Consider the following 10,771-nt stretch of genomic DNA (forward strand, 5'->3'; position numbering starts at 1 on the left):
TTTCTTGGCCACCTGGGCACACTGCTGGCTCATCTTCAGCCCACAGGCCACCAACACCCCCAGGTCCTTTTCTGCCCGGCAGCTCTCCAGCCACTCTGCCCCCAGCCTGTTGAAGCCATTGCCCCTCGTCCTGTCACTGCAGGCCTTTCTAAACAGGCTCTCCCCAGCCTTCCTGTAGCCCCCTCAGGTACTGGAAGGCTGCTCTTAGGTCTCCCCGGAGCCTCCTCTTCTCCAGGCTGAACAACCCCAGCTCCCTCAGCCTGTCCTCGGAGCAGAGGTGCTCCATCCCCCTCATCATCCTCGGGGCCCTCCTCTGGACCCTCTCCATCAGGTCCATGTCCTTCTTCTATTGAGGGCTCCAGACCTGCACACAAGACTCCAGGTGAGGTCTCACCAGAGCAGAGTCAAGTGGCAGAATCCCCTCTCTGGACCTGCTGGCAACGCAGCTTTTGATGCAGCCCAGGATGGGATTGGCCTTCTGGGCTGAGACATCATCTCCTCCAACCTCCTGCCAAAGCAGGGTCACTGTCCTGGGTTGAGTGACACGGGAATAATTTCTTAATGCTGGGAAAAACTGCACTTTTAGAAGATTCCTGAAAATATTTCCTTTATAGCCAGCAATGGGATGTGGGATTCAAGGTCTCAGTGTTTTCCAGCTCTGTGTGGGGACGAGGAGGAGCGAGACCCGGGCACTTGACCCAAGCTGCCAACGGGGTTATTTCATACCTCGAATGTCACATTCAATATAAATTAGAAAGTTTGCTGTGTAGCTCTCTCTCTCTCTCTCTCTCGATGGTGGTGGCCCAGAGAACTCCTTGTCCTGATGCCAGAGCCCTGAGCCCTTCCCTCCCTCCCGAAACCGCAGCGCTCACAGGGTCCCACATGGTCTGTCCCTGCGGGGAGGAAACATCTTCCTCTGATGGAATGGGTTGAGGATAGTCCTGGTATATTTTATATTAGTATTGGGATTAATACTGGCTCTTTGGTATTATTCTTAATTATTTAGTCTTCTATTACATCTATTTATATTTCAACCCTGGTGTTTCCTTGCTTTCCCCGATTCCCCTTTCTGGGTGGGGAGGGCTCATGGGGTGAGAGAATAATTATCTAAATGACAATAAATTATCAGGGCTTTTCTCAAACCGTAACGGTCACCCAGGGTGGGATCCTGGGTGGGTTTGGAACCTCTCCAGAGAAGGAGACCCCACAACTTCTCCGGGTGGGCTGTTCCAGGGCTCTGCCACCCTTGAAAGAAAGAATTTTTCCCCTCGTGTTTGGAATTTAACGCGCCCGAGGTGGCTGAGGAGCCCGAGACCCGCAGCACTTTGCACGACAGGATTCCTCTGGCACAAGGACTGGAGATGCTCTTTGCTGGATAAATCTTTAATGGCTCCACTCATTTTAAAAACGCCCCGGCGTAAGCGTCCCCGTCGTTGGTCGACTGGGGGTGTTGGTGGCCTGTGGGCTGAACAGGAGCCAGCAGTGTGCCCAGGTGGCCAAGAAAGCCACCAGCATCCTGGCCTGTGTCAGGACCAGCATGGGGAGGAGGGCCCAAGAGGTGATTGTCCCCCTGTACTGGGCACTGGTGAGGCCTCACCTCGAGTGCTGTGTCCAGTTTTGGGCCCCCTACCATAAAAAAGACATTGAGGTGCTGGAGCGGGTCCAGAGAAGGGCGACAAAGCTGGTGAGGGGTCTGGAGAATAAGTCTGATGAGGAGAGGCTGAGGGAACTGGGGGTGTTCAGCCTGGAGAAGAGGAGGCTGAGGGGAGACCTTCTTGCTCTCTCCAACTCCCTGAAAGGAGGGTGTAGAGAGATGGGGGTCGGTCTCTTTTCTCAAGTCACAGGCGACAGGACGAGAGGAAATGGCCTCCAGTTGCGCCAGGGGAGGTTCAGGCTGGATATTAGGAACAATTTTTTCACTGAAAGGGTTCTCAGCCCTTGGAATGGGCTGCCCAGGGAGGGGGTTGAGGCCCCATCCCTGGAGGTGTTCAAAAGCCGGGTTGATGTAGTGCTGGGAGATATGGTTTAGTGATGATGCTCCTTGTTTGTTGTGGGGGTGTCTATTTTTGTCAGTTGGGTTGACGGTTGGACAAGATGATCTTTAAGGTCCCTTCCAACCTAGAAGATTCTGTGATTCTGTTGTCAGGGTGCAGAACTGGGGCTCGGGGTCTGAAGCCAGGTTGTTTCTAGTAATTGGGCAAAGTATTTATTGTTGAGCACCTCTGGAAAACAAAAAAATAATGTAATGCTGGAGTAATGAGATGGGATTAACGACTCCTGTGCTACTGGTGAAATCCCTCCAGGTGGAAAAGGGGCAGCTCCCGGGGCTGTGATTCCGTGCTGCGTCTTGGGGTCTCTCTGTGGTTCTTCCAGCTTCTTTGTGGTGTCAAACTGGTTTTCCCTTTCACCAACAGGATTACTACAGTGGTGGGTACTACCAGGAGATGGAACCGGCCCAGGCGGCGCCGCAGGAGATGAGCAACGACTCCTCCTTCATAGATGACGAAGCGGTTGGCACTTTATTGTCTCCCCTGCTCCCAAGTTTGCCTTTCAGCTCTTACCCCATTCTTACCCCACAGTCCTGCCCCGCAGCACGACCTGGCTCGGGTTGTTCTTCCCTGGGGTCTAGCGTTGGGCTACTGACCCGTCGGGCTACTGCTCCAGATGGGTTTCTTTGCTTTTTAAGTAGGTGATATTTATTATTTCCCCCGAGCTCATTCTCTTGAGGGGTTTTTGGGGCAGACAAGGTGCATAGAGCGAAGACGGTGGTGGCTGAGGTGCTGATACCTTCATGGTGTATCCTCTGGCGCGGTGGTGAGCTCCCCGCTTAGTTCAAATACTCAAAAAGTTGCTCAAAAACCCCAAACTCTTCCTATTTTTGATCTAATCTAGAAACTTGGCAGCCTGCTTAGCTGAGCCAGTCGGGGCTGGGGAAGAGAGTAGCCCATCTGGTGCTCGCTGCTTTTTGGGAATGACTAAAAAGAGGGGCCTCTTCTTGCTTTGGGGGTGGATTTGTGTTCTGTGGGAGGTGGTTTGTGAGCCTCAAACGCTTCAGGTGCCTCCTTAGCGCTTAAAACAAGACACTCAGGAGCCCGAGGGTCTTCCGAGCAAGGCTGAGGAGAAGAGTAAATGCTGTTTAAATGAGGAAAATGAGATTATAACCTCAATGCTGAATAGTTTTAAGATATTATGACGTATAACAAAGCAGAGCTCTCCTGAAGAGAACAAATCCTGCTTGGAAAATTGTTCATTGACGCGGCGTGTCCCCTGCTCGGGGAGCTGAGCCCTGGAGCCCATCTGCTTCTGCCTGTTTGGGGTCGGGGTTGGTGTTTGGGGTCAGGCGTTGGGGTTTGGGGTCGGGGTTGGTGTTTCATAGAATTGCCCAGGCCGGAAGGGACCTCCAAAGGCCATTTAGTCCCACCCCCCCGCAGTCAGCAGGGACACCCCCAACTAGACCAGGTTGCCCAGGGCCTCATCGAGCCTCTCCTTGAATATCTCCAGGGAAGGGGCCTCAACCACCTCCCTGGGCAACCTGTTCCAGTGCTCCACCACCCTCACAGTGAAGAACCCTCTCCTCATCTCCAGTCTAAATCTGTTCCCCTCCAGCTTGAAGCCATTGCCCCTCGTCCTGTCACTGCAGCCCTTTCTAAACAGGCTCTCCCCAGCCTTCCTGTAGCCCCCTCAGGTACTGGAAGGCTGCTATTAGGTCTCCCCGGAGCCTCCTCTTCTCCAGGCTGAACAACCCCAGCTCCCTCAGCCTGTCCTCGGAGCAGAGGTGCTCCATCCCCCTCATCATCCTCGTGGCCCTCCTCTGGACCCTCTCCATCAGGTCCATGTCCTTCTTCTATTGAGGGCTCCAGACCTGCACACAAGACTCCAGGTGAGGTCTCACCAGAGCAGAGTAAAGTGGCAGAATCCCCTCTCTGGACCTGCTGGCAACGCAGCTTTTGATGCAGCCCAGGATGGGACTGACCTTCTGGGCTGCAAGGTCCCACTGCCTGCTCATGTCCAGCTTCTCCTCCACCAGCACCCCCAAGTCCCTTTCCTCAGGGCTGCTTTCCAATCCCTCACCCCCCAGTTTGTATTGGTGGCGAGGATTGTTCCGGCCCAGGTGCAGAACCTTGCATTTGCTCTTGTTGAACCTCATGAGGTTCACCTGGGCCCACCTCTCCAGCCTGTCCAGGTCCTTTTGGATGACATCCCGTCCCTCTGGTGTATCCACAACACCACACAGCTTTCAGGCACGCCTGCAACCCCGTTTGTTTCTCTTCTCCTTCCAGTTCAAGCGCCTCCAGGGCAAACGGAACCGAGGGAGGGAAGAGATCAACTTTGTGGATATCAAAGGTGATGACCAGCTGAGCGGAGCCCAGCAGTGGCTGACCAAATCCTTAACTGAGGAGAAGACCATGAAATCCTTCAGCAAGGTACGGGCTGGGAGGAGGAGGAGGCGCTGCTTGGGATTGTGAGACCTCGTCAGGGGGACAGAGACCCCCTGTTGTATAAAAAAATTCCCCGTGAGAGACCAGTAGAGCATTTCAAACACAGTCCCAGCGTGGTAGAGACCAGCCAGGAGCTGTTTGAGCCCAGTGTGGTAGAGACCAGCCAGGAGCTGTTTGAGCCTAAGGAATCTGCCCAGAGATATTTAATACGAGACAAATGGTTTTTGTGTGAGCTCTTGTTTCGATGTCTTGAGTCAGCTCCTTTCCGGGCTTAACGATTCGCCCACTTTTGCTTTCTAGAAAAAAGGAGATCAGCCCACGGGGCAGCAGAGGAGAAAACACCAGATCACGTACCTGATCCATCAGGTGAGTGGCCTCCCCGTAGTGTTGGAAACTCCTCCAGGTGGAATTCCAAGGGCTGATACTGGGCAGAGCTGGGGGAACTGGGAGCCATCCCCGACTGAGGCCGCTCCGAGCGAGCCCTGGGGGAGGGCCTGACTAGGCCTCGCCTGATCTGACAAGGCCTAACTTGGCCTGGATTGACTGAGCCCACGGTGGCTGTGCTGGGGGATGTCCTGGCCACTGCTGGCCCAAACACCCTCCTGGTAGAGCCCTGAGCATGTCACAACCCTGAGTTTTTAGCTTTTTTTTTGCTTTGCATCACTCTGTGCGTGTGTGGTTGTGTGTTCCGAGCCTCTCGGCTTCCTGTCTCCGTGGCGGTTGGCGAGCGGCTGCCGAGAGCCCGTCCCACAAAGAGAAGCTGCTTTTTCAGCCTTGAATGAAATGCCCCAAATTAATTCAAAGCCTCTGTCAAAGATAATTGTGCTCAACTCCTGGAAGGGGGAGGCTTCTCACTGGAGCGCCGTCGCCCTCAGCGGGGGCAGAGGAGGGCAGGAGGCTGCTGAGTCAGCGAACGGGCAGCGCTGATGATGTGTTTAATCCTCTCCCTTTCTGCAGGCGAAGGAGAGAGAACTGGAACTGAAAAACACATGGTCTGAAAACAAGCTCAGCCGACGCCAGACTCAAGCCAAATACGGATTCTAACACCCTCTTGGCCCGTTTTTTTTTTTTGGCTGGTGACCCTCTGGGTCAAACATCTCCTGGAGATCAACAGGGCCCCCCTCCTCCGTGGTCTGCTGGGTGGGCAGGGGGGGCTCCGAGAGAGGTTTCGTGCGAGCCGGTCCTGAAACTCCACCTGTAATCTTTCCCCTTCCCTCTTCTGAATGATAACGTGGAAGGTTCAAAGCAAATCTGTCCCCCCTGGATGGTGACAGTCCCCAAGGCAGCTGTGGGAAAGGTGCCCAAAGCTTCTGGCTTGTAGCTCCGGGGGCTCCTCCTCTGCTGGAACTTTGGGCAGAGTCTCCAGAAATGCTCCCAATTCCCGCTTTCCTCCTTCCTTGGACTCACTGCACGTTGAAAGTGTTAATTTTTCTTTCCGAAAGACAGTGAGTTTCAAGAGCCTGGCTTTTTTTTTTGTTGTTGTTCAAAAAAGAAAGAAAAAAATCCTTTTATTTTTATCCTCACGGCTGTGAGTAACTCCGCCGCTCCTCCCATGTGAACGACTCGGATAATTGGAGTATTTTGATTATTTTTTTTTTAATTTTTGAAAGGGTGGTTAAGGCGGTGTGTTTGTCCTCAGCTCCTCCAGTGTCTCCACCCACGCTGAGGGGGAAACTCCTTTGCAGGTTGGATCTTGCCGTAGAGAAAACTCCTGGAGCGTGGAACGCACAATTAATAAAAAGCAGCCGGGATCCCTCTCCCAGCACGAGGGCTTTTGGATAACCCTGCTCCGTGTGTGTACGTACCCTTTTCCTTTCCCTCTTTTTCCCTCTTTTTCCCTTTTTTTCCTCTTCCTCCCCCTTCCCCAAGCCCCCCGGTGCTGTTCCAAGCCACCCCCTGGACTTTTTGAACCCGTTATTCCGCACGGCGCAGAGCGGTGAAGCCGCAGCCTTTCCTCTGAGCTCAGATGAAAGCTGCCAACTGTACATTTATTTTTATTTCCATTTTAGTTCCGCCTTGTTTGTATCAATCCTCTTTCAATTAAGTGTTAAACCTTTCCCCTCCTGGCTCGGGAAGAGGAGACCGTGTCCGGCCTTAACATTTTTTTTTTTCTTTTTAATTTTTTCCCCTCCGGAGTGAAAAAAATCTTGCTTATTTTGAATCCCTTCAATCTTTATGAAAGGGATTTCGAAGCGATAACGACCGCGAATCAAGTGTGACCTCGCTGGCCACATCCACCCATCGTTAGCCCAAATCTCTGGGGCTTCCATTCCTCCTTCACCCAAGGGAAGGGAGAGCTGGGTTATTTAACTTCACATTCCCACTGCTGAGGGCTTCTATTTCTTGTAACCGTGGCTAAGATTTGTTATTCCATTTAGGGAAAAAACTCCCTAGAGGTTGTTTTTTTTTTTTTTTTCTCCCCGTTACCTGTTAAAAAAAAACAAGCGAAACCCCCCGGAATGAAGTCTTTTCTTAGAATATTTTAAAAATTGAAAAAAAAAAAAAAAAAAAAAGGATCTGATTTTCTTAGTTTAGTTCCCTGGATGTTTTAGTACTTTGCAGAGCCCGTTTTTTTGAGTATTTGAATGAGCGGAATAAAGTTACTGTTGAGTAATTTATTCATATCTTATATGTACAGTGAAATCCTCTGAAAAGAGATTTGATAAAAGGAATAAACTTTTAAAATGAACCGAACCCGCGCCCCGTTTCCATCCCCGAGGTGCTCGAGGTGTTGCTTTTCCTTCTCCTCACCGGTAAGGCCCAAGGATTCCCCGCAGCCTGTGTTTTTTGGGGTGATTTCCCTCGGTTTATTGGCGGTGGGTAACAAAAATGTTCCCCGGAGGGCGTTGGGGGGTGCCCCAGCCCTGGGTTTGTGCCCCCCCCCGTGGGTTCTCCCCCTTGAAAACGCTGAGTATTTGTGGAGTTGTGGATTTGTGGGGTCGTGGAACGAAGAGAGGGGCTGAACCTCATGGGGTTCCCCCTTTTCTTTTGCCGTTTTGGTGTGCGATGGCTCATTTTTAGCACCAGAAGGGAGTTAGGAAGAGGGGGATCAATGATTTTAGCTGTTTGAAGAGCAGGAAAATGTAGGATTGTGAAAAGTGAACACGATTTTTTTTCCCCCGAGAGTTAAAAAAACCCGACTCCAACCCCACAACCCTCCTTTTTCCCCCCAGTCTCAACGCTCAGACACCCCCTCGAGGGCTTTTCTGCTCCGTTTGGCTCCGTGTCGTTTCGGTCGGGGTTTCACACACCTCGGGGCAGCACCAGGGTCACTGTCACCCACCCAACAGCTGAATTTTACCCTTGGATTTGGTGCTGATCTGGTGTTTTGTGGCCGAGGAAATGGGTAGGGCTTGGAGGTGTCACTGGAGTCACTGTCACTGACCCAGAGGTTGAATTTTGTCATTGGATTTGGTGCTGATCCCGTGGTTTTTGGCTGAGGAAACTTGGAGGTGCCACCAGGGTCATTGTCACTGACCCAGAGGTTGAATTTTACCCTTGGATTTGGTGCTGATCCGGTGGTTTGTGGCCAAGGAAATGGGTAGGGCTTGGAGGTGTCACTGACCTCACTGTCTGCGCCCCAGGTTGAATTTTGTCCTTGGATTTGGTGCTGACCTGGTGTTTTGTGGCCGAGGCAATGGGTAGGGCTTGGAGGTGTCACTGACCTCACTGTCTGCGCCCCAGGTTGAATTTTGTCCTTGGATTTGGTGCTGACCTGGTGTTTTGTGGCCGAGGCAATGGGTAGGGCTTGGAGGTGTCACTGACCTCACTGTCTGCGCCCCAGGTTGAATTTTGTCCTTGGATTTGGTGCTGATCCGGTGTTTTTTGGCCAAGGAAACAGCATAGGGCTTGGAGGTGTCACTGACATCACTGTCACCGCCCCAGGTTGAATTTTGTCCTTGGATTTGGTGCTGATCCGGTGTTTTGTGGCCAAGGAAATGGTTAGGGCTTGAGGTGTCGCTGGAGTCACTGTCACCCACCCAGCAGCTGAATTTCACCCTTGAATTTGGTACTGATCCCCTGGTTTTTGGCCAAGGAAACAGCATAGGGCTTGGAGGTGTCACTGACATCACTGTCACCGCCCCAGGTTGAATTTTGTCCTTGGATTTGGTGCTGATCCCGTGGTTTTTGGCTGAGGAAACTTGGAGGTGCCACCAGAGTCACTGTCACTGACCCAATGGTTGAATTTTACCCTCAGATTTGGTGCTGATCCGATGTTTTGTGGCCGAGGAAACCGGTAGGGCTTGGAGGTGTCACTGGAGTCACTGTCACCGACCCAACAGCTGAATTTTGTCCTCGGATTTGGTGCTGATCCCATGGGTTTTGGCTGAGGAAACTTGGAGGTGCCACCAGGCTCACTGTCACCGACCCAGTGGTTGAATTTTGTCCTTGGTTTTGGTGCTGATCCCCTGGTTTTTGGCTGAGGAAACTTGGAGGTGCCACCAGGGTCATTGTCACCAACCCAGAGGTTGAATTTTACCCTTGGATTCGATGCTGATCCCCTGGTTTTTGGCCAAGGAAACAGATAGGGCTTGGAGGTGTCACTGAGATCACTGTCACCCACCCAACAGCTGAATTTTACCCTTCGATTTGGTGTTGATCCAGTGTTTTGTGGCCGAGGAAAGGGGTAGGGCTTGAAGGTGTCGCCAGGGTCACTGTCACCGACCCAACAGTTGAATTTTACCATCGGATTTGGTGCTGATCCCGTGGTTTTTGGCTGAGAAAACAGACAGGACTTGGAGGTGTCACTGAGATCACTGCCACCGACCCAATGGTTGAATTGTATCCTTGTTTTTGGTGCCGATCTCGGGTTTTTTGGCCGAGGAAAGGGGTAGGGCTTGGAGGTGTCACTGAGATCACTGCCACCGACCCAATGGTTGAATTGTATCCTTGTTTTTGGTGCCGATCTCGGGTTTTTTGGCCGAGGAAAGGGGTAGGGCTTGGAGGTGTCACTGAGATCACTGTCACCGACCCAACAGTTGAATTTTACCATCGGATTTGGTGCTGATCCCCTGGTTTTTGGCTGAGAAAACAGACAGGACTTGGAGGTGTCACTGAGATCACTGTCACCGACCCAATGGTTGAATTTTATCCTTGTTTTTGGTGCCGATCTCGTGTTTTTTGGCCGAGGAAAGGGGTAGGGCTGGGAGATGTTGCCCTGGGGCTCGTGATCCTCAGTGTGGCTGCGGCCTCACCCCAGTTTGTGGCTATTTAATGGCTGGATGCACTGGCCGTGCCCCAAAAAACCAGCTGGTTTTACTCTAATGGCCTTTTTCCGCCCTGGTTCTATTAATAGAAATCTCCTTCCAAATGTGTTGGGAGAGAAATTAAAATGCCTTTCCCCTCTTAACTCTGGCCGGGCGTGGGAATCCCAGTATATCCCAGTATGGAGCTGGTACCACTGGTGGTTTGCAGAGGGGGGCTGATAGTGGCCTTGGACCTCTCCGGGTGATGATGGAGGTTCCTCCTGGGAGCTTGGGTCTTGGCCAAGACCTTCCCACCTCAGGGCTGGTCTCCCAAAAGCTGCTCGTAGATGTTTTCGGGACCTTCCTGCCCTCTCCCTCTCCCGTTCCTCCCTGTGTTGCTCATCCTCCGGCCATAAACGGGGTCATCAAACTCCCGTGAGGGGTTGACCCCCCCACCCTGTGGAGAAGTGGAGAGGAACCCCCCTGAGACCCTGCCTTTGACCCCAGAACCGGGGCAGGGTTGAAAGTTGGGTCCTTCCCCCCTCAACTTTCCTCCCGCTTCGGTTGGGGGACGGCGCCCTGGGTGGGGGGTGCCCCCTTTTCCCCCCATCACCCTGATGTTGGAGTTGGGGGGGGGAAACCCTGACCCACCAGCCCCTTGGGGAAGGTCTGAGCTTTGGGGCAAAGAGGGGTTTTACCTCCTCGGCCGCGCTGGAGGCTCCTCTCTCCTTCCCCAAGGTGGTGGGAGCTGCTGGGAGGTGCCTCCCCTTGAAGGCCTGGCTGGAGACGCTGCGGAAGAGCCGCCGGTGGGGGTGGGATTTGGGGGGCAGCGTGGAAAAGGCCCCCGGGGACCCCCTGGGGAAGGAAAGGGGCAGATCCTGCCCGGCCGAGGCCACCTCGGAGTAGATGTTCTCCTCGGGGCCGGAGGTGGAGCCCCGGCCCATGGCGTAGAAGGGGATGGGGTCTCCCAGTTGGCGGGAAGGGGGGGCACTGGGGGCTCGGACCTCGCGGGGCTCGGCGTAGGTGTGGAAGCACAGGAGCTGCTGGTACTTGGCGTCAGGGGGCTCTGGGGGGGCCACGGGGTCCGTCTCCCCCTCGGCGTGGGGACCCTCGGGGGCTGCTCCGCCGTCGGCCGCGCTGCGCCGT

The 10,771-nt window shown here is 53.4% G+C and overlaps 2 protein-coding genes across 4 annotated transcripts in view; one reads left to right on the top strand and one right to left on the bottom strand.

Annotated features, from left to right (window-relative positions):
* PRCC (papillary renal cell carcinoma (translocation-associated)) overlaps positions 1-7,128 on the top strand; it is a 21,993-nt gene extending 14,865 nt beyond the window's left edge. For all 3 annotated transcript variants that reach the window (XM_014961334.1, XM_014961333.1, XM_014961332.1), the window contains 4 exons: positions 2,415-2,510; positions 4,281-4,424; positions 4,740-4,805; positions 5,397-7,128. In XM_014961334.1, the coding sequence (XP_014816820.1) occupies positions 2,415-2,510; positions 4,281-4,424; positions 4,740-4,805; positions 5,397-5,483 (393 nt within the window). In that variant the 3' untranslated portion in view covers positions 5,484-7,128. The remainder of the gene's footprint in view (positions 1-2,414; positions 2,511-4,280; positions 4,425-4,739; positions 4,806-5,396) is intronic.
* Positions 7,129-9,437: 2,309 nt separating this feature from the next.
* Positions 9,438-10,771, bottom strand: part of SH2D2A (SH2 domain containing 2A) — a 6,720-nt gene continuing 5,386 nt past the window's right edge. Inside the window, exons 5-6 of the mRNA XM_014961250.1 lie at positions 10,324-10,745; positions 9,438-10,082 (exon numbers count right to left, since the gene is read on the bottom strand). Of these exons, the coding sequence (XP_014816736.1) occupies positions 9,942-10,082; positions 10,324-10,745 (563 nt within the window). The 3' untranslated portion in view covers positions 9,438-9,941. The remainder of the gene's footprint in view (positions 10,083-10,323; positions 10,746-10,771) is intronic.

Source organism: Calidris pugnax, unplaced genomic scaffold, assembly GCF_001431845.1.
Source record: "Calidris pugnax isolate Ruff unplaced genomic scaffold, ASM143184v1 scaffold371, whole genome shotgun sequence".
Lineage (NCBI taxonomy): Eukaryota > Metazoa > Chordata > Aves > Charadriiformes > Scolopacidae > Calidris > Calidris pugnax.